Source organism: Vitis riparia, chromosome 14 (assembly GCF_004353265.1).
Source record: "Vitis riparia cultivar Riparia Gloire de Montpellier isolate 1030 chromosome 14, EGFV_Vit.rip_1.0, whole genome shotgun sequence".
NCBI classification, from domain to species: Eukaryota; Viridiplantae; Streptophyta; class Magnoliopsida; order Vitales; family Vitaceae; genus Vitis; species Vitis riparia.
Genome location: NC_048444.1, coordinates 6,628,315 through 6,652,881, shown reverse-complemented (window position 1 = coordinate 6,652,881; position 24,567 = coordinate 6,628,315). Strand labels below are relative to the sequence as shown.

The window sequence follows — 24,567 nt, the reverse complement described above, 5'->3', positions numbered from 1 at the left end:
TTCAAAACACCAAGATCTTTCATCTTAAAACAATCACTGAGATAGGCTTTAAAGGTCTTAAGTGCAGCAGAATCATTCCCAGAGATAATAAGATCGTCGACATACACTAGCACATTTATTTGAACATTGCCCTTAGTGTAAGTAAAAAGAGAATAATCAGAGTAGGATTGTAAGAAAACATATCCTTTAAGAGCCGTGACCAACTTGGCAAACCAACATCTCGGAGCCTGTTTCAACCCATAAAGTAATTTCCGTAACCTGCAAACCAAGTTCGGGTCGGAACGCTCAAATCCTGGGGGTAGCTTCATATACACTTCCTCCTCAAGATCTCCATGCAAAAAGGCATTGTGAACATCCATCTGATGAAGTTCCCAATTTTTCAAAGCCGCAATAGCCAAGAAAGCACGCACCGTAGTCATTTTGGCAACTGGAGAAAATGTCTCATGATAATCAATACCAGCTTCTTGATGATTCCCCAAAACTACTAATCTGGATTTGAGCCTTTCAATATCACCGTTTGAGAAGTACTTGGTTCTGTAAACCCACTGACTTCCCAAAGCACGCTTACCCTTTGGAAGAGGTTCAAGAGTCCACATACCATTGTCCTCCAAAGCCCGAATCTCCTCATGCATTGACTTTTGCCAACCGACATCTTTCATAGCCTCTTTAAATGACTTAGGATCATTGCTCGAAATAATAGCTGCAATAAACTTTCGATAATGTACAGAAAGATTGTCACAATTTATATAATGTGCTATGGGATAAGGAGTACCTGAGGGATGCTGTGGAGATGGAGTGGCGGGAGATGGACTTTCAGCAACCACCGTATGAGTAACAAAATCTCGTAATAGAACCGAAGGAAATTTATCCCTCATTCCCTTTCCCATAGGAGCAGACTGCCCATTGCTTGTATTGTGAAGCTCAAGTGAATCAAGCCCAACAGTGGGAACAACTTCCAGCCCAGGTGAAAGAGGCGCTGAAGAAGCCTCGGTGTGGGCCGACCCACCCTCCCTCAAGCCCAGATCTAGATCGGCATCAAAATGGGGCACCTGATCTTGGTGGGCTTGGGGTTCAGGTTGGATGAGGTTGGGATTTTGTGTTTGGGCTTGTGGGTTAGGCAAATCAGCATCATCATTGACAAAATCAGCAAAATCACTATCAATTTCAACATTTACCTAGGCACAATGTTTTCCGGAATAATATTCACAGCACCCGGGTTACCAAACGGAAAAACATCCTCAAAAAACTTGACATCACGAGAAACAAATAATTCATTGGTATCCAAATCAAACAACTTCCACCCCTTCTTTCCAAACGGGTAACCCAAAAACACACATTTTCTACTTCGACTTGCAAATTTGTCACCTTTGGATTTTTGATCATGAGCAAAACTAAGACAACCAAAGGTGTGAATTGCCGCATATGAAGGAGGGGTGCCAAATAGGATTTCAAATGGTGTTTTATTGTGTAACAAGGGAGAGGGAGTGTGGTTTATTAAATGAGCAGCGGCAAGAACACTTTCGCCCCAAAAATAAATAGGCAAATTTGCTTGAAAGCGTAATGCCCTCCCCACATTTAAAATATGCTTGTGTTTTCTCTCAACCCTCCCATTTTGTTGCGGAGTTCCCACACAAGAAGTTTGGAATAAAATGCCAGTTGTAGAAAAATAGTCAAGTAGGCATTTAAATTCCGTACCATTATCACTTTGAACAACTTTCACTGTTTGAGAAAATTGTCAATCTACCATTGCAATAAAAGACATAAACATCCGAAAAAACTTCTGTTTTATCGACCAACAAATAAATCCACACAGCTCTTGAGAAATCATCAACAATAGTTAAAAAATAACGAGCCCAAAAGAAGAGACATGTTTATAAGAGCCCCACAAATCACAATGTATTTTCTCAAAAATTCTAGTTGCCTTATTGTCACTTAAAGGAAATTTGTCTCTAGGATGCTTAGCACGAAAACATATTTCACAAGCTTTGTTTAAACTACCCTTAAGATTGCTAACTGGAGGAAGTAACTTCACTACTTTCTTTGAAGGATGTCCCATCCTTTTGTGCCACAACTCCAAAGTGGATGTTGCGTTATGGACAGAAACATGTTGTACCGAATCACCTTCAGCTCCACCGAAGTAGTAAAGTCCATCTCGCCTAACTCCCGTTCCAATCAGCTCCCTGGTGTGGTCCTATATAGCACACATATAAGAGTTAAATTGGACAATACAATGTAAGTCATCAGTCAATTGTGAAACCGAAAGTAAATTGCAATTGAGTTTCAGCACATAAAGAACGTTTTTAAGAGTGATGTTATGCGACAAACGAACGGAACCGGATTGGGTCGCAACAACAGATTCACCATTAGGAAGGCCAACCGGACACTCAAACAACGCTATAGTTACAAATAACCAAGATAAATCACCGGTCACGTGATGAGTTGCCCCGGTGTCAATGATCCATGACTTCGTGTCAAACTTACCATTCAACCTGTCATCCGGAACTTGAGCATTACCAATTAAGCCCGCAAGAGCTTTCCATTGTTCGGGTGTGAAGAGTTGATCGATAGAACTTTTAGTAGAGGATGCTCTAACTGTGCTACTTGCCGCATTAGCACGAGCTGAACCACGCCCACGACCAGCCTGCTGACGACTACGTCCAGCACCCCCATCAGCCTTGTTTTGATCCAACCACCCCTCAGGATAGTATTTTTGTCATGGCCATGCTTGTGACAGTGAAGACAAGCAACGAGGGACCAACAAGTTGAAGTCTCGTGCCCCGTTTTCTTGTAGTGGCTACACACTGGCCTCTCCGTTTTTCCTCGTCCTCTTCCAACACCTGTACGGACAGCAAAGCCAAGGACCTCTGCTGGCTTGTCTTCTGTGACTGCCTTGGCGAGCCGCACACGCTCATCTTGTATCACCAGTTGGTACGCTCGATCAAGCGAAGGCAAGGGATCTTGAGAAAGGATATTGGTTCATAATTGAGCGTACAGATCAGTGTTGAGTCCCATCAAGAAATCATGTAATTTTCCTTGTTCACGTCTTGCTTGGTGCAATGATGCGGCAGTACAAGACGAACAACAAGTGCAAGAAATTAGTGGTTCATGCTTAAATAATTCCTCCCATAATACATTTAATTTGCCATAGTAAGTTGTAACAGATATAGATTTCGGTTGCTCACACTTAGCAATTGAAGTCTTTAACTGTTGAATTCTTGGGCCATTAACCATAGCATATCGTTGCTTAAGATGCTCCCATAAGCGTTTTGCATCACGAAATTTAGATAGGGTACTCTTTACTCGGGATCGATTGTGTTTGTAATCCAAGAAACCAACATTGCATTGACGGTGTTCCAATCAGATTGGGTATATGGAGGTTGTGGTCCGGTGATAGTGCCTTCCAAAAATTCGAACTTGCGGCGTGCCTCCAATGCCAACTGAATATCGGAAGCCCAATCATCGTAATTGTCGCCGCGTAAGCGAGTGGGAGTGATGAAGTCGCCTGGTCGGTCTCCTGTGCCGAGAAAAAAAGGTGAATTCATCTCCCTTTTAGGTGGCGGCAATGGTAATTGTTCATCGTCGCCGGCCATTGTTTTATTGTGTGTGCATGTCAGTGCTCTGATACCATGTAAAGTGTGATTAAAGGGTCAAAGCTTAACCTAATTGATATTCATCCATGTCAATATATAGTACATCAAGCAAACCTAATTAAGGGAAAACCGTGAGTTTAGGAAACAATCCTAAACAATAGCAACTACTTTCCTAAACCTAATTAAGGGAAAACCGTGAGTTTAGGAAACAATGTCATGAGTTTAGGAAACAATCCTAAACAATAGCAACTACTTTCCTAGAATATATCATAATATCTCAACAATATATATAAATTTATTGTTAATATCTAAATAAATAAATAAAATTTATTTATATAAGAATGAATCTTTTACTTTTATTTTTATTGTTAATATAAAGTACAAACACATTAATAAATTAAAAATGAAATTAATTCCATTTCCTATTCTACAATTCTAAATATCTCTTTGTCTTACATTACAAGAAAAAAAAACGAAAATAAATCGATCATTTCTTCTTATGTTGCTGTAGTGCAATGGATTGATCGTCGGAGTGGTTTGATTGCTAAGTATCTTGCGAAGAGAGTGAGGTAATCAAGGGTAAAGCATGAGTCAATTATTTAAATATGTATTTTCCTAAAATAATAGGAAATAAATCAGTTGATTTTAATCATTAGGATAATTTAATTTAAACTTTTGCAGATGCTTAAGAGAAAGTTCCTAACTGCTCAGCATTTACGTAAACAAGCTGATGTGCACTGCCACAGGTCACTAGTCAATAATTGTACACAACCAGCATCCCAAGGAGGAGCTAGCCATGCCCACCTCATCAGCCAAACTATAGAAAATGTTGAATCATTATACAACATGGTGTGGAAATATCAAATAGGTACTGTGAAGCCCTCTTTTGTCCATTCAGGCCTGACCATAGGTGTACAAAACCGAACGTAAAGTCCTCCTTTAACTTTATGAATGGGTCCTAGTGCTTTCATCTTTATTCCAATAGCAGCGGTGAGATGATGAAATGACGCTAGCATGCATGAAGGCCACGTGTTAATATATTGTCCCACTATAGGCTATCTATGCATGATTGAATGTGATTTTACATGACAAAAGTAGCTAGATTATATTATTGTAGCACGCCTAATTGGACTATAATTTGACTCTAGTTAGAAATTATCTTAGTTATTTTCCTATCGTGGCTTAATTATGGTTTATCCATGGTTGTGTCATCTCTCAATAGAGTTACAGAGCCCTCAACAATCAAATGATTTTAGTGGCATGTTACTGGTATATTGGTGTTTGATCTGCTTAGCTTGTGGCGAAGATGGAACTTCAATTGGCAGAATAAGCAGAAGAGAAAGAAAAAAATTAAAAGAAAAGGGAAAAGTTAAAAGTTGAAGGACTAGGAAGAGTGTAACAAAAGCACAACTTCTCTTGGGCTTGGCTCCCTATGACCATTATGATTTGTTTCTTCACATTGTGATATGAGGTTGCCATGTCTATTTTTTACACCAAGGCCATATCATTTCCACAGTTTCAATAAATAAATAAAAAAAAAGTGAAAAAAGTTTATAAAAGGATACTTGGTTAAATGAGCCAAAATGATTTCTAATTTAGGAAAACACAACTTTTTCTTTTTCTTGGTTTTTTATTTTTTTATTTAATACAAATACCATTGATTTAATATCATTATATCATAATCATCCGTTTCAACCACCCCCTTTAAAGTCATCTCAAGTCAGCGGGCCCGGTCCATACCAACTTTCATTTGTCTACTTCCAATGTTACTATCAACAAGGAAAATAATGGAATCACCTTTCGAGGGAGCCCAACTTGAAATGTCCTCCACGCCAAAATTTGAATATGAGATGCGTATTATAAATTTGAATATGACATGTATTATAAATGAGTTTTACCATGTCAATTAGACTAAGGTTTGGCTTGAAAGACTTCCCTAGTAAATGAAAATTAAATTAGTTTGTTCCTGAAATATCTTATTTACTTAACTAGGTAATTATTTGACTTAGTTAATTACTTGATTTGGTTAATTATTAGATAGAGGAGATGAAGATATGAGGCCAATTTGGAAGAAACATGATTAAGTTTATATGAATATATTTATCCGACATCAAAGAAAATCCATCATTAAATAAGCTTTGAGAAAACAAAAACTCATCTATCTAGTTATTTTCTTCTTATTATTTTTATTTCAAATTAAAGAGTTTGAAAACAAAGCAATTAAGTGGTTTGAAAAGAATATAATTGAAGAGTTTGAAGAAGAGAATAATCACAAACTTCAATAAAAAATAATATTACTTGGTAACTTAACACTACCATGTTTATATATATTTTTTGTAAAATAGTATGTTGCGAGTGAATTTTATTAATTTATGAAAACATTTTCAAAAACAATTGTTGACATTTTGTTCTATTTGATTATTATTGTGAAAAGCTTAGGAAAGCAAAGAGGTAAAAGGTTTATTAATTATCTAAAAAATTTGATCAATTACTTATTCTATTTCATTCTTTCTTCATTAATTTTTTTTTAAAAGATTAGAAAAAAGATGAAACAAAATAAGTGATGAAATTTTCACCACTAAAAGAATTTCACTTCTTTCAAAATATTGGTTCTTTCCCTAATTAAAAACAAAATATTTGAAAGTAAACTCAAAATACAAGATTGTATAAATTTTTCTTTTACCTTAAAAAGAATTAACATAATATTATCATGTGGTGGTGATTTCAGCTATCTCTATCCTAACAAAGTTAATAATAATGATTTTGAAATAGAGTTCTTCTGGTTGAGAAGGTCTATGATGAAAAAGAAAAAAAAATGAAAGATAATATAAAAGCTAATAACTTGAAATACAATATTGACCCATCTATCATTCTGACATATAACATGTGGAAATCCATTTTTTTTCTTCCCTAGAACTTGCGGATGTAAACACTTGTACTTTTTTTTTTTTAGTAATTGGTTATTAAAAAGAATTAAAATCAAATCACCCTTAATTAATACTAAATGAAAAAAGTTTTTTCTTTTCTTTTTCAATACAATCATCACCCATTACTTAATAAAATATATGATAACAAAAATATTATAATGAACATTAAGTAACGTATGTTTTTTTATTAAATAAAAAAAAATCAAAATATTGATATTTGGTTTTTAATTGAATAAAAAAATTGATATATATTTTTTTTAAGTTAAAAGTTATAATACGTTAATATCGACTAATATAATTAAAATGAATAATAATCGATTAAGTTTATCAATTGTTAATAATATTCTAATCATATAAATACTGGGACTACATTATTGTCGATGTAAGAAAATATTGTAATTGATCCAATAAAGCTTTAGGAAATGATCCTTTTAATGGTAATATTTATACGTGAGTATTGATATTGAACTTCTCACATGGGGAATGTCAGGTTTGAAGTCCCCCGCGGGCACTCCATTTTCTGTTCTCTTCCCTCCTTTATGATGGAGCGAATTCCGTCGGCAACCCTTTCTGTAAACACATCCCAGTCGTGAATGGATGCAAGGTTGGCACCGACAACATATAGAATAGAAGAGAAAAAAAAACAAAAGGATAAAGAGTGACCATCAAAGGTCTTAAACAGGTGGGCCTGGAAATTTTCAAAAGTGAGTGCTGATTTAAGTATATGTCACAGCTTTAGTAGAAAGAAATGGAAGTGTATTTGAAAATACACCTCTAGCTGATTGGTCTTTAAAGTGATTCGATCCCTTATCCTTCTTTTAACACAAACATGATAAGGTTTCATCAATCATTGATTTACAATGGACCACACCTTCCTGCAGATAAGAGCAACCTTTGTTACCAAAACCACGTGGAGTCTTCTTTGCTACCAAAACCATAGAAAAGTTAATGAAGTCTTTGGATATATGATATCTTTAATTGTCAAGTAGCATCAGCTTCCTTTCCCCTGCAGCTTTAACTTTTAACTTAACTTAATCTTATAAGCACGTCTGCAGATTCCTGTTCTATCATTCGTGTGTGTGTGTGTGTGTGTTTAACTTTTAACTTAATTTAATCTTATAAGCACGTCTGGAGATTCCTGTTCTATCATTTGTGTGTGTGTGTGTGTAGCATATTAAGAGAAGCCCATTGGTCACAAGTTGGGGACTTGTATATAGTTCACGTAGAGATGTTAAAGTTTCAATAATATTCATTAAACTAAACAAAGTATTCTGCTAATTTTTAAGATTAAGATCGTAAATATCAGTCATCACATGATTATAATCTGATGTTAATTATGAAATCATGAAATTTAATCGTGTGAGTGGTACAGCTACCTTGCTAAATTTCCGTGGTTTAATTTCAACACCATGATAGTATGAAAATATAAACAGGGTATGGGGCAGATATCAAAGTCAAGAAACTATTTTTCATATTTTAGCTTCCAAACAAAGTCTTGTTCCTAAAAATAATTAAAAATTGATTTTAGGAATTATTTTAAATAACAATTTTTTAATAATTGCTTTTTGAAAATGTTGCCAATTGACTCATATTAAATTTCAGAAGCTTTGAAAAGACATTACCAACTACATGCTTGTTTGTTTGAAATGAACATTTTAAGGGTGGTAAGAGATCATGGTGTTGAAGGATATAAGAAATAATATTAGCTGTCACGCATGGATGTGATTATTATGTCTAATATTATAACCTACAATATCTTTGAGGCAGATTCTAGTAAAATTTTATTAGAAACATGAGTAGAATATCTTTTGAAGATACTACTTTTCCTTTCTTTTCCTTTTGATCCAAGCGTGATAAGTTATTGATAACTTAGGTTATAAATTAATTAAGGATCAGAACTGGCCGATGGGTAGCCAAAACCATTCATGTCAATACTAAATGTTATAGTATGTTTGGGAATTACAAATAGAAAAATGTTTTCTAGACTCAAAATTATGTTTGATAATCTATTGATACAAAATCATATTTTGAGAATTTGATTTTAAAATAGGATGATTTTGAAAAACATATTTTAATTATTTAAAATTATTTTAACTTGTTTTTTTTATGATTATTTAAAAATAATAATTATATAAATATAAATAATAATTAAAAATAAAATATTATAGATAAAAAATATTTAAATATACATAAAATTAATTGAGAATATTCCAAATTTTAAAACAGGCTTTCTAAAAATATATCAAACAATTATTTTAGAGAATGCCTTTCAATTTCGCACTATCCCTGACACCCCATGTTATCAAGTCACCCTTTTTTATATACAAAACGTTCCATCACTCTTTTCACTTAGGGGTGTGCCTTTTAATGCAGGTCTTTATTCCTCAAAAGCAGTGTAGGGATAGAGGAAGAAAATAAAATGAAGACCAGGTCAATGCACGATAGAATTAATTAATCACTATTTATTATATTCACAAAATGTGGAAAAAAAAACCCTCAATTATTTGGGGTTGGTGAGACGTCATTATTGGGATTTAAATGCTAGTCTTGGAAAGAAAGATCCATGTGGGCTCCAAATGATTGTATAAAATATTATAAAATAATTAAAAAATAATATAGATATAATCACAATTAATAATTATAAGAAATCGATAAAGAGATATCAAATATGTCAAATAATATATCTTAAGAATATCACACTAAAATAAACATTCCAAATAATCTGATCCTAAAAGAATTAAGCCCAAAATAAAGAACCGAAATTATGAAATGCTGGACAGGCCCAAGTAGAAAAGACTTTACAAAACCCATCTTAGGTCAGAAGCCCAAACCCCAAACCCATTTATGTCCACCGGTTGGCCTATCGCAAGCCCAATTACTAGGTTGGCCCTTCGGTGTTGTACATAGGTGCAGCTTGGGGTTGATTCGATTAGGGATGGCAATGGGCCTCTTTTTTTTTTCATATACCCGCCTGTTCCGCTCCTAATGGGAGGGTTTGGAATTTAAATAAATGAGTTTGGGGAATTTTTTTTTAAATCCTAGGATAAGTTTGAATATTACTTTGTCTTGCTCAATTATATATAAAATTAATTTAATTTAATATTTATTTTTAAAAAAATTTAATATAATAATAATAATAATAACAAAATATTTTTCAATAAAATAATTTATAAAAAATATAATATTATTAATTATTTATAAAATATATTTATTTTAATGCATCTAAAATTAATAAATAAATAAAAAGAAAAAAAAGTTACGTGGTGGGAATGGGAATTTCCCATACTCGCCCTGCCCTGCCTCATTTTATTTTTTTAAAAGGAATAATAATTATTTTAAATAAACAAAGTAAAGTTGGGATAAGACTACCGATCCATCTGTTCCGTTGTCATCTCTAAATTTAAATTTAAGTCCTTCAAAATTATTTTTATAATAATTTTTTATAGTTAATTTACTTGATAAAATAAATAGAGAGATATTATGAGGGAATCTGACTTCTTTTGATAGCATTTTTAATACTGTTGTGAAACCAATGTTTGGTTAATCTTGATTTTGACGATAACAAAATAAGGTTTAAAACTAATGATCATATTTCAAGTGTAATTAGATAAGACGATTTCCAAAGTGGCAATCACAAAGACAAATCAAGTCAAGGAGAAATCATGAAGAAGAAGACCACCTCAAAGAGAAGAGTTTTTCAAGACTAGATTCATAAGATCTCTTTGTAAGGTTGTTGGCGCACTAGGACTTTCATACATTTCATTATTTATTTATGCACCAAAATCGCCCAAAAGTAATATTGTTTTAAGTATATCTTAAGAATTGGATGATTTCATGTTTTCAACTAAAACCTTGTGTTAAATGCTTTTCAAACTTGTGTTAAAAGGTTTTAAGTTGAAAAATGTTGGGTGTTGAGCCAAAAAATGGCTCAATCGGTTCAACCAGTCGATCGAGTGTGCTCGTCCAATCGAGGACCGGTTGAGGGAGGCCAAAAAAGTTTCACTCTCTCTCCGTGGCCTTCTCTTCCCGGTCAAGGTTGAACCTCAACCGGTTGAGGTCCAGTTGAAGTCCGGTTGAAGCCCAACGGTCACCTGCCAAACATTTAATACTAACAGCTAGTTAACCGGTCGACCCCTAACTCGACCGGTCAAACCCCTAATGACTAGTTTGGCTTTTCTCTTCTATAAAAAGGCTTCAATTTTCATTGTTTAAATAGCTTAACCGTCCCAAATCTTTCTTGATTATATTTGAGCTTTGGAAGAGTATTTTTTAGTGCACCATTATTTCAAAACTTGCATATTTTTAGTGCACTATTCAATTCTAATTTTTATTGTATCATTTGAGCTTAAAGTTTTTGTACTAGGGTTTTTGAGAGATCATTCATTTGTAAATCTATGAGAGGGAATTTATCAAATGTGGGGTATCACTCGAGGGGTTGTTGAAGAGTGAAATATCTCTTGAGAAGTGTAAAGGGTGCTTGGAGCCAAAAGTCCAAGAAGGTGAATTGGAACCATAATCTAATTGTATTGCTTGAAGGATTGGTTTGGAAGCCTTAGATTAGTGGAACCTCAAGCTCGGGATTGAAGCTAGAGGAAAGTGGATGTAGATCGGGTTGCGCCGAACCACTATAAACTCTTGTGTTTGCATTCTCTCTTTCCTACTCTTTAATTTATATGCAATTGTCTATATATTGATTATTATATACTTGCATATAATTGTTTCTTGCATTCACTTGTTTAAATTTGATAAAAGAGACCATCACCCTATTCACCCCCTCTCTAAGGTGATTACCATAGGTTGGATTAGCCTCAAATTCCTAACAACTGTCTTCAAATAAATTTTTTTCACAATTTTTTACATATTTCTTCTTTCATGGTCTTCTATTTTGTAATCTTGTTTGTTGGCCTTTATAATCTATACTATTTATTATTATTATGAAATATATTTAAAATAATATTTATAAATACGTTTACTTGAATGAAGTTAAAATAGAAAAATGAAAGTCCTTTAAAAAAAATCGATTTTAAATAGAAAAATGAATTATTTAACTAAATGTTGATTTTCATATCAAAATAAAATAATTTTTTTAACATTTTTCTATTTTGATTATTACATATGTTCACAACAATTTAATAATCTAATTTATCAATTACTTAAATCTTATATTTAAAACCCATCTTACTTTTGAGACAATATTTTCTCAAATGTTCAATTAATGTGTATCACAAGTAAATTTTCTTATGTAAATTTGAGAGTAGTTATTTAAACATTTACAGTAATACCAAAGTATTCTTAATTGCACAACCAGGGCTCATGTGGCTTGAAAGACTTCCCTAGTAAATGAAAATTAAATTAGTTTGTTCTTACAATATCTTATTTACTTAACTAGGTAATTATTTGACTTAGGTGGTGTTTGTTTTTTTACTTAATTCTAAATAGAACTTTAATGCTTAATAGTGTTAAATATTAGGTTGTTTGTTTTTATAGTATTTTATTTCTATTAAGTATTAAAAAGTAAAAAAAATCAATATGTTATTTTTTCTATTTAAAAAAAGCTACATATTTTGGCTTTTTCTATTTAGTAAAAAGTTTATAATAAGTCATGAAAAAGTAGAAAAACAAACAACCTAAATTCTAAAACTAAATTGTTTTCAACAAAAAGCCAAAAAAACAAACACCACCTTAGATAATTACTTGATTTGGTTAATTATTAGATAGATGAGATGAAGATATGAGGCTAGTTTTGAAGAAACATAATTAAGTTTATATGAATATATTTATCTGACATAAAAGAAAATCCATCATTAAAAAAGTTTTGAGAAAACAAAAACTCATCTATCTAGTTATTTTCTTCTTATTATCTTTATTTCAAATTAAAGAGTTTGAAAACAAAGCAATTAAGGGGTTTGAAAAAGAATATAATTGAAGAGTTTGAAGAAGAGAATAATCACAATCTTCAATAAAAAAATAAGATTACTTGGTAACTTAACACTACCATGTTTATATTTTTTGTAAAATAGTTTGTTGCAAGTGAATTTTATTAATTTATGAAAACATTTTCAAAAATAATTGTTCACATTTTATTCTATTTGATTATTATTGTGAAAAGCTTAGGAAAGCAAAGAGGTAAAAAGGCTTATTAAGTTTATTAATTATCTAAAAAATTTGATCAATTACTTATTCTATTTCATCCCCTTCATTAATTTTTTTTAAAAGATTAGAAAAAAGATGAAACAAAATAAGTGATGAAATTTTCACCACTAAAAGAATTTCACTTCTTTCCAAATATTGGTTCTTTCCCTAATTAAAAACAAAATATTTAAAAGTAAACTCAAAAAACAAGATTGTATAAATTTTTCTCTTACCTTAAAAAGAATTAACATAATATTATCATGTGGCCGTGATTTGACCTATCTCCATCCTAACAAAGTTAATAATAATGATTTTGAAATAGAGTTCTTCTGGTTGAAAAGGTCTATGATGAAAAAAAAAAAAAAAAAAAAACATAAAAGTTAATGACTTAAAATACAATATTGACCCATCGATCATCCTGACATATAACATGTGGGAAATCCATTTTTTTAAACACTTGTACTTTTTTTTTTTTAGTAATTGGTTATTAAAAAGAATTAAAATCAAATCACCCTTAATTAATACTAAATGAAAAAAAAAATTTCTTTTCTTTTTCAATACAATCATCACCCATTACTTAATAAAATATATGATAACAAAAATATTATAATAAAAATAATTAAAAAATGATTTTAGGAATTATTTTGAATAACAATTTTTTAATAATTGCTTTTTGAAAATGTTGCCAATTGACTCATATTAAATTTCAGAAGCTTTGAAAAGACATTATCAGCTACATGCTTGTTTGTTTGAAATGAACATTTTAAGGGTGGTAAGAGATCATGGTGTGGAAGGATATAAGAAACAATATTAGCTGTCACGCATGGATATGATTATTATGTCTAATATTATACCCTACAATATCTTTGAGGCAGATTCTAGTAAAATTTATTAGAAACATGAGTAGAATATCTTTTGAAGATACTACTTTTCCTTTCTTTTCCTTTTGATCCAAGCGTGATAACTTAGGTTATAAATTAATTAAGGATCAGAACTGGCCGATGGGTAGCCAAAACCATTCATGTCAATACTAAATGTTATAGTATGTTTGGCAATTACAAATAGAAAAATGTTTTCTAGACTCAAAATTATGTTTGATAATCTAATGATACAAAATCATATTTTGAGAATTTGATTTGAAAATAGGATGTTTTTGAAAAACATATTTAAATTATTTAAATTTATTTTCACTTGTTTTTTTTATGATTATTTAAAAATAATAATTATATAAATATAAAAAATAATTAAAATAAAAATATTATAGATAAAAAATATTTAAATATACATAAAATTAATTGAGAATATTCCAAATTTTAAAACAGGCTTTCTAAAAAAATATCAAACAATTATTTTAGAGAATGCCTTTCAATTTCGTACTATCCCTCACACCCCATGTTATCAAGTCACCCTTTTTTATATACAAAACGTTCCATCACCCTTTTAACTTTAGGGTAGACGCTGAGTCACTCGGGTCATTATTCCTCAAAAGCAGTGTAGGGATAGAGAAAGAAAATAAAATGAAGACCAGGTCAATGCACGATAGAATTAATTAATCACTATTTATTATATTCACAAAATGTGGAAAAAAAACCCTCAATTATTTGGGGTTGGTGAGACATCATAGTTGGGATTTAAATGCTAGTCTTGGAAAGAAAGATCCATGTGGGCTCCAAATGATTGTATAAAATATTATAAAATAATTAAAAAATAATATAGATATAATCACAATTAATAATTATAACAAATCGATAAAGAGATATCAAATATGTCAAATAATATATCTTAAGAATATCACACTAAAATAAACATTCCAAATAATCTGATCCTAAAAGAATTAAGCCCAAAATAAAGAACCGAAATTATGAAATGCTAAAGAGGCCCAAGTAGACAAGAGCTAAACAACAACTATCTTTAGGTAGGAAGCCCAAAGCCCAAACTACCGAAATTATAAAATCCTGGACAGGCCCAAGTAGAAAAGACCTTACAAAACCCATCTTATGTCAGAAGCCTAAAGCCCAAACCCCAAACCCCAAACCCATTTATGTCCACCGGTTGGCCTATGGCAAGCCCAATTACTAGGCTGGCCCTTCAGTATTGTACATAGGTGCAGCTTGGGTTTGATTCGATTAGGGATGGCAATGGGCCTGTTTTTTTTTCGTATACCCGCCTGTTCCGCTCCTAATGGGAGGGTTTGGAATTAAATAAATGAGTTTGGGGAATTTTTTTTAAATCGTTTGAATATTACTTTGTCCTTCTCAATTATATATATAAATTAATTTAATTTAATATTTTATTTAAAATTTTTAATATAAATATAATAATAATAATAAAAAAAATACTTTTCAATAAAATAATTTATAAAAAATATAATATTATTAATTATTTATAAAATATATTTATTTTAATGTATCTAAAATTTTAAAAAATAAATAAAAAAAAAATGTTACGTGGTGGGAATGGGAATTTCCCATACTCGCCCTGCCCCACCTCATTTTATTTTTTTTTAAAAGGAATAATAATTATTTTAAATAAACAAAGTAGAGTTGGGATAAGACTATCGATCTCAAACCTATTTCGTTGTCATCCCTAAATTTAATTTTAAGTCCTTCAAAAAATTTTTTATAATAATTTTTTATAGTTAATTTACTTGATAAAATAAATAGAGAGTTATTTTGAGGGAATCTGACTTATTTTGATAGCATTTTTAACACAGTCTTCAAATAATTTTTTTTCACCATTTTTTACATATTTTTTCTTTCATGGTCTTCTATTCTATAATCTTGTTTGTTGGCCTTTATAATCTATACTATTTATTATTATTATGAAATATATTTAAAATAATATTTATAAATACGTTTACTTGAATGAAGTTAAAATAGAAAAATGAGAGTCCTTTAAAAAAAATCGATTTTAAATAGAAAAATGAATTATTTAACTAAATGTTGATTTTCATATCAAAATAAAATAATTTTCTTAACATTTTTCTATTTTGAGCGGTACATATGTTCACAACAATTTAATAATCTAATTTATCAATTACTTAAATCTTATTTTTAAAACTCATCCTACTTTTGAGACAATATTTTATCAAATGTTCAATTAATGTGTATCACAAGTAAATTTTCCTTATGTAAATTTGAGAGTAACTCTTTAAACAATTACAGTAATACCAAAGTATTCTTAATTGCCCAACCAGGGCTCATGTGGAATAAATGTAAACTTAAAAAAAATGAAAATTTAAAAAAAACATCAATCAATCAAGCGACTCTTCTAGGAAGGAAATTTCCGAATGTAGCCATAATATAACGTATAGACTTGAATTGAACATAAATACGATCGATTCAAGTACTAGTCCATTTGTAGGGCCAAAATTGGGAATATCCTTTTTGGAGTGTTGATGGCCAATTGGCACGATAGATACATGTATGACTCGTTCATAAGAACATGACATTTCCTTAGCTTTTAGCCTTTAGGCTCTATCATAACATAAAATTCAAATTCTAAATCCCAATACATAGAATTAATTACACATCATATAATTTATTTTTTTTTTTCCGATATTGACTTATAAGAATTTAGTAATAAGTTCTAAATCGAGTGAAATCTGGAATGGTCTGAGGTTGTTATCAAACTTGGACCAGTTCCAGTATGAAATCACCCATTAAGAAGTTGATTATGATGACATGGATTAAAGAATAATAAATTTGAAAGTCCTAAGTGGAAGCTTTTGCATAATATATGAATAAATTAGTATCAACGTATCATTGTCATTCTGCCCAACCACAACCTTTAGAAGTCATCTCAAGTCAGCGGGCTCTTTCCATGCCCACTTTCATTTGTCTACTTCCAATGCTCTATCAATAAGGAAAATAATGGCATGACTTTTCAAGGTAGCCTTACACGAAATGTCATTTACTCCAAAATTTGAATATGACATTTTTAAATCTTATTTTTAAAACCCATCCTACTTTTGAGACAATATTTTATCAAATGTTCAATTAATGTGAATCACAAGTAAATTTTCCTTATGTAAATTTGAGAGTAACTCTTTAAACAATTACAGTAATACCAAAGTATTCTTAATTGCCCAACCAGGGCTCATGTGGAATAAATGTAAACTTAAAAAAATGAAAATTAAAAAAAAAAAAGTCAATCAATCAAGCAACTCTTCTAGGAAGGAAATTTCCGAATGTAGCCATCATATAACGTATAGACTTGAATTGAACATAAATACGATCGATTCAAGTACTAGTCCATTTGTAGGGCCAAAATTGGGAATATCCTTTTTGGAGTGTTGATGGCCAATTGGCACGATAGATACATGTATGACTCGTTCATAAGAACATGACATTTCCTTAGCTTTTAGCCTTTAGGCTCTACCATAACATAAAATTCAAATTCTAAATCCCAATACATAGAATTAATTACACGTCATATAATTTATTTTTTTTTCCGATATTGACTTATAAGAATTTAGTAATAAGTTCTAAATCGAGTGAAATCTGGAATGGTCTGAGGTTGTTATCAAACTTGGACCAGTTCCAGTATGAAATTACCCATTAAGAAGTTGATTATGATGACATGGATTAAAGAATAATAAATTTGAAAACCCTAAGTGGAAGCTTTTGCATAATATATGAATAAATTAGTATCAATGTATCATTGTCATTCTGCCCAACCACAACCTTTAGAAGTCGTCTCAAGTCAACGGGCTCTTTCCATGCCCACTTTCATTTGTCTACTTCCAATGCTCTATCAATAAGGAAAATAATGGCATGACTTTTCAAGGTAGCCTTACACGAAATGTCATTTACTCCAAAATTTGAATATGACATTTTTAAATCTTATTTTTAAAACCCATCCTACTTTTGAGACAATATTTTATCAAATGTTCAATTAATGTGTATCACAAGTAAATTTTCCTTATGTAAATTTGAGAGTAACTCTTTAAACAATTATAGTAATACCAAAGTATTCTTAATTACCCAACCAGGGCTCATGTGGAATAAATGTAAACTTAAAAAAAATGAAACTTTTTTTAAAAAAAATCAATCAATCAAGCGACTCTTCTAGGGAGGAAATTTCCGAATATAGCCATCATATAACGTATAGACTTGAATTGAACATAAATACGATCGATTCAAGTACTAGTCCATTTGTAGGGCCAAAATTGGGAATATCCTTTTTGGAGTGTTGATGGCCAATTGGCACAACAGATACATGTATGACTCGTTCATAAGAATATGACATTTCCTTAGCTTTTAGCCTTTAGGCTCTACCATAGCATAAAATTCAAATTCTAAATCCCAATACATAGAATTAATTACACGTCATATAAATTTATTTATTTTCGGATATTGACTTATAAGAATTTAGTAATAACTTCTAAATCGAGTGAAATTTGGAATGGTCTGAGGTCGTTATCAAACTTGGACCAGTTCCAGTATGAAATTACCCATTAAGACGTTGATTATGACCGCATGGATTAAAGAATAATAAATTTGAAGGTCCTAAGTGGAAGCTTTTGCATAATATATGAATAAATTAGTATCAATGTATCATTGTTATCCTGCCCAACCACAACTTTTAGAAGTCGTCTCAAGTCGGTGGGCTCTTTCCATGCCCACTTTCATTTGTTTACTTCCAATGCTCTATCAATAAGGAAAATAATGACATGACTTTTCAAGGCAGCCATACACGAAATGTCATTTACATCAAAATTTGAATATGACATTTTCTTAGTCTTTTATTTTTTTTCTTCTTGACATATAAAATTATTAATTTCTTTTTTATACTTGAAAGTTTTAATGTATTTTTTTAATAGTAAATTGTACAATGTACTAATGTTTAGAATTGTGGTTTTAAAAAACCCTCTTTTTCAATGTAATGGGTAAATTTATTTGAGAAATCTTGTTTGGATCTATGAGACTTCCATCGACATTGATTTGATTTTTCAACACTTGGGTCTATGAGACTTCCAATGACATTGATTTGATTTTTTTTAATATCATTTATATGATAATTAAATATTAAAAATTCATATATGCATTATCGTTTATTTTACATTATTAAATGTATTTGAATTAAATAAATTATAGTTTTAATATTAAATGTATTATCATTATTTCATTATTTTAAAAAATTACTATCACTTCATTTTTAAATTTTTAATATTTATACTTTTAATTTTATTAAATTTTGAATGTTTTTATTTTAAAATATTAAAAATATAAATTTATTCAAAAAATAATAAAATATATAATAATAATAATTAAGATCAAATATTTTATAAATTAAAATTAATTTGATTAGATAAATAATAAATTATTAATACCAACATATCATTGTTTACCGATATTTTAAAAATATGATCTTAAAAATAATCTGATCCTAAAAGAATTAAGCCCAAAATAAAGAACCGAAATTATAAATGCTAAACAGGCCCAAGTAGAAAAAACTATATCTTAGGTAAGAATCCTAAAGACCAAACTTCCGAAATTATAAAATGCTGGAGAGGCCCAAGTAGAAAGACCTAAAAAAACCCATCTTAGGTAAGAAACCCAACGCCATTTATGTTCACCAGCCGGCCTATTGGCAAGCCCAATTACTGGGCTGGCCCTTCAGTGTTGCACATACTTAGGTGCAGCTTGGGGTTGATTTGATTTTACGTCCTTCAAAATGATTTTTGAAATAAATTTTCATGTTCCACCCACTTGAATTAAGCTAAAATAGAAAAATAAGAGTTCTTTTAAAAATAAAAAAAATGGATTTTAAATAGAAAAATGAATTATTTAACTACATGTTGATTTTAATATCAAAATAAAATAATTTTCTTAACATTTTTCTATTTTGATTATTACATATGTTCACAACAATTTAATAATCTAATTTATCAATTCCTTAACTCTTATTTTTAAAACTCATTCTACTTTTGAGACAATATTTTATCAAATGTTCAATTAATTTTTATTGCAATTAAATTTTCCTTAAGTAAATTTGGGAGTAGTTTTAAAAAAATTACAATAATACCAAAGTATTCTTAATATGTGGAATAAATGTAAACTTAAAAATAAAAATTCAAAATTAAAAATTAAAAAAAAAATCAATCAATCAAGTGGCTCTTTTAGGAAGGAAATTTCCGAATGTAGTCAGCATATAACGTGTAGACTTGAATTGAACATAAATAGAGTTGAAACATTTTCAAGTACTAGTCCATTTGTAGGCCCAGAATTGGAAAATTCTTGTTAGATAAGCGTTGGAGGCCAACTGGCACGACAGATACATGTGCGACTCATTCACGAGAAAATGATATTTCCTTATCCTTTACCATAAATTCAAATTCTAAATCCCAATACATAGAATTAATTACACGGCATATTATTTTATTTTTTTCTTATCTTAACTTATAAGAATTTAGTAATAAGTTCTAAAACGAGTGAAATCTAGAATGGTCTGAGGTCGTTATCAAACTTAGACTAGTTTCCGTATGAAATTATCCATTAAGACATTGATTATGACTGCATAGATTAAAGAATGATAAATTTGAAGGTCCAGAGTGGAAGCTTTTGCATAATATATGAATAAATTAGTATCACTGTATCAGTCATCCTGCCCAACCACCACCTTTAGAAGTTGTCTCTAGTCAGTGGACTCTTTCCTTGCCCACTTTCAATTGTCTACTTCCAATGTTCTATCAATAAGGAAAATAATGGCATGACTTTTCAAGGCAGCCTTACACGAAATGTCCTTAACGCAAAAATTTGAATATGACATTTTCTTAGTTTTTTTTTTTTCATCTTGACATATAAAATTATTAATTACTTTTTTATACTTGAAAGTTTTAATGTATTTTTTTAATAGTAAATTGTACTAATGGTTAGAAATTATGGAAATAGCGGTTAAAAAAAATTGTCTTTCAATGTGATGGGTAAATTTATTTGAGAAACATCACATACTGTAGTGTATCACACACACACACACACATATATATATATAAATTGAACTTTAGGGTTAAAAAATTATCCTTTAGATTTTGATGTTTCTAAACCTTGAATCCAAGTGTTGAAAAATCAAATCGATGTCACTAGAAGTCTCATAGACCCAAGATATTTCACTTGATAGCTTTTCTTTGGTCTTGACACACGTTTGATAGGGGGAAGTAAGGGTAACTATGACTCTCTTTTATCTTTAGAAGTGGAAAACAACTCAATGAAAAAGTTATAAAAACCCTAATTCTTAAGAGGATATTGATAGGGTTTCCCAATAGGCTTAAATGACTTAAACCCATTAAGGGCTTAAGTCACTTAATATATCTCAAAATGACAGAGCATGATTGAATAAGAAAAATGATAGTTGGTTAACCTTACAATGACTGATGGACAAAGAGCAAATCTGAACCAAAAGAAATGAAATCCTATTTGTTTTGCAAGAAATGAAATCCCAATCCTTATAAAATAGGGTTATTTATTTTTGGCAAAAATTGATGATGATGCCTCAATAACATCTGGTTTTTGAATATTAGTGGTATGGGAAATGTTATTTTACTAACATTCTTTTATGGCTTCATCTTCTAGATTCCAATATCACTTTAGTCTAACCCTTAATCTTTTCCTACCATCCATTTTTCTACAAGGAAGATTGAAGAATTTGCAAAAAGGTGGAACAAAATCTTAAAATTTTATTTTCTTTCAACCAAACAAAACACAATTGAAAAAATAGCTCTTCTCTCAAACTAAGACCTTTTCAAATATTTATTCCAACACACACCTAATGAATAAACCAAAAACACAACCAAAACAAACAAGCTCCTGTGTATCAATACATTCATTCGGTCTTATTTTATAGATGATTCGATCACATATGTGTAAGAGGACAACTTCATCTCTGATTTGATAGCAACAACTAACTAATCATTTGCTTGCTAGTGACCACATTTCAGGAACTGTTTCCTTTATTGTTTCCCACAATGCAAACTTTGTAACCTATGTGATCCGAATAATTTATTTTTCAGGTTCAAAAATTGTTTGTAAATCATCAAATTGAAAGAGTTGCAACATCTTGAAAATTTCATAAACTTTATAATAACTATATATACCTCATAGTGTTCATCAAGGACACCAGATTTGTAGTGAACAACACCTAATTTCTTCAAGGTAGAGTCTCTCATTGTCACTTGGTCGGCTTTTTGATGTTGAACAACTGATTCACAAGTCTGCACAAAGTTACAAAAAGAATCAAATATGGAAAATTTGCTAAAGCTTGCAGCTTGTAATTTAATATTTGGATATCCAAACATGTATTTTTCATGGTTGAAGTTGGTTTGATGGGAATAATGAGAAGATTTGTTTGAAAAATATTTTCAAAGATTATTCCTCTTATAAACTATGTAAATTTTGTATGATTATGTTGACTACTTTGTGATTTTCAAATGAGAAAAGACTAAGGAAAAGGTAGTTGAGGAGGATCAATAATGTAGTCTTTGGATGGTTGTAGGGGAGGCATGTTAGACCATTAGAAAATTATTGGAGGACACTTTTCATTTTTTGTAAGAACATTATAAATTTATAATATAAGATCCAATAGGAATATAATTCACATATTCTATCTTGGTGGGGTTTGGTTCAAAAGCTCACCTATATTCTGAGCTATAAAGGTTCACACCTATAGATGATTAGAATAAATAAAAAAAATTTCCAATTATTGTAATGTTCATAATCCTCAAATTTTGTATATGGTCATCTTTAATAACCCATTTGGGGGTGGGGGTTAAGAGTAACCAACCATAAAAAAAAAAAAAAAAAAAGGTCATGCCATGGGACTTGAGCTTTGGGTTCTTCTCTAGAGGAACCTTTGAGTCTTTTAGGAATGAGAACAATTTTTTTGTTGATGGAGCAATCTCAAATATTCTACAAAAATTGAATCCAACACTTCTCAATCAAAAACCAAAGCTTTATTTCATATTTATATATCATCAAGAAATAAGGTAGTTATAAAAAAAATAAGGAAAATTTGACTTACTTCAAGAAGAATTTTAGACCTAACCCTCCAGCATTCTTCTTCATTGAATTCCATGACTTCACCACTCCGTGAAACCTATTATATTGCAGAGGAGTTTGTCCATAGAAGAAAGATAGGCATTTTGAACATAAAAAAAAAAAAAATAAATAATAATAAATAAATCTAAAAACATCTCTTTTTTTTCTAAGAATTATCAATATTTGAAGGTTGGCATCTTTGAAAATGTAAAAAATAATATTTGACTTCTTTATTTTCTAAAAATAAGTTCAATCTTCAAAGGAAAAAAAATGTTAAGCCATAGTTGCAAGATTACTCCATTTAAATATATTTATTTTGTCATTTAAATAGTCTCTAATGGCAATAAGTTTTCTTCATTGACTTTTATAATTGGAATTCACAAAAGCAAATTCCTTCTATCAGTTTAATTTTCCATTTTATTACGAAGAATGTATTAAGAAAACGAATGAAAACTGAGAATTGTATGACAGGTCGGGTGGAGACTTAAGAGTTGGTTGTTTTAGTTGGTGGGTTCACAAGTAAATGGGTGGAGTGTGGTCATGTGGGGCCTTATAGTCAAGGTGGATATATCACTCATAATTTCCTACCATTTTTGGGTGCATCTACAACCAAATTCTGATAAAATCATCTGTTTATATTAGAGGAAAAATCAAACAGTCCAAAGCATGCTGAAATTTTAGTTGAAAAAATCATAAGAAAGCTATTCTACTCATCATAATAAGCTATTTTCCTTCAACATGCTTCTACACAAAATCAAGAAAAATTGACATTCACATTTGGAATTGATCACCATCTTTGAGAAAAAATAGAGTTTGGGGCAAACCTAAATTGCTCAAATTATCTCAAACGTTTTGTGAACATAAACCAATCCTCAATCCCCTCCATTAAACAGTGAGTTCCTTTCTCTTTACTGCAATAATCACACCAAACCCATTACAAAAGCTTCCCTCCAAATATGAAAAAAAAATCACATAAAAACTATGCAGCAAGTTAAAAAAAAACACCTCCATCACCCCTCGTCAATACTATCCAACAAATTAAATCTCAAAACAATAACGACCTGCACTACTTTTAGGTTTCAAAACAACAACCTAATCTCTGACCCAAATATTCAAATCACATAACAACGAATGCAAGAAATAAATCAAAAATAAAACCATAAACTAATTATAAATAAATAAATAAGATAAAATAAAATAAAAAAGACTATCAAACCCTAACCGATCATGTTTCAAAAATTCCAACACCACAAATAAAGAAAATAAAAAGAAAATAAAATTGACACGAAGAACCTTCTCAGATACCACACTTTAAATCAAAGAAGAATCACCTCAAATGCGATGGACTCCTATGTTCTTAGATCTTAAGATCATTGGATCAAGACAAAGTGCTCTGAAAATCAATCGCCTGAACCTAGCGCACACCTCTACAAGTGAGCTCAAGACAGAAAGCGGCGCCGATAAAACCAAGACCTCCGATCACTATGAGGAGAGGTTAGGGTTTCACAAAGTTGGGTTTCTGACAGGGAGAATGGGAGATGGAGAATTTTTTTTTGTTTGGTTCAATGCTCAATGGAGAAAATGAAGAAAAAAGAACATTGGAGTTTTGTTTTGCCTTTTTTTTTTTCATGTGGGCAGGTTAGCCAAGAGTGCATGAAAAATCAAATATTTTTGGGAATAAAATTGTTAATTTGAAATAAGAATAGTTAGGTTATGAATTTAATAATATATTCATATGAGAGGATAATAATCAAACTTCCTCTATATTCAACGACCCATGACTTTTAAAACTTCTGTCTTAAGTCTTCCATTGCCCCCATTGATTGCTCATCTACCATACCGGAGTTCTTCTCACCCATTACATAGTAAATGCTATTTTACTTG

At 30.6% G+C, this 24,567-nt stretch overlaps 1 protein-coding gene across 1 annotated transcript; it reads right to left on the bottom strand.

Annotated features, from left to right (window-relative positions):
* Window positions 1–21,459: 21,459 nt before the first annotated feature.
* LOC117930073 (hemoglobin-2-like) lies at window positions 21,460–24,542 on the bottom strand. Its single transcript, XM_034850520.1, has 5 exons — window positions 24,475–24,542; window positions 22,667–22,741; window positions 22,451–22,554; window positions 21,744–21,871; window positions 21,460–21,630 (listed from the first exon to the last, which is right to left on the bottom strand). Exons 1-5 carry the CDS (start codon window positions 24,540–24,542, stop codon window positions 21,559–21,561), a joined length of 447 nt encoding a protein of 148 aa, XP_034706411.1. The 3' UTR covers window positions 21,460–21,558.
* Window positions 24,543–24,567: the final 25 nt, after the last annotated feature.

What these genes read in the sequence shown, in the direction of transcription:
- LOC117930073 (XM_034850520.1), bottom strand. Translation starts at nt 24,542, where the DNA reads ATGGGTGAGAAGAACTCCGGTATGGTAGATGAGCAATCAATGGGGGCA. An exon ending in GGTCTAAAATTCTTCTTGAA is followed by an intron (nt 22,555 to 22,666) that starts GTAAGTCAAATT and finishes CAATTTTTGTAG; the next exon opens with AATATTTGAGATTGCTCCAT. An exon ending in TCCTTGATGAACACTATGAG is followed by an intron (nt 21,631 to 21,743) that starts GTATATATAGTT and finishes CGGATCACATAG; the next exon opens with GTTACAAAGTTTGCATTGTG.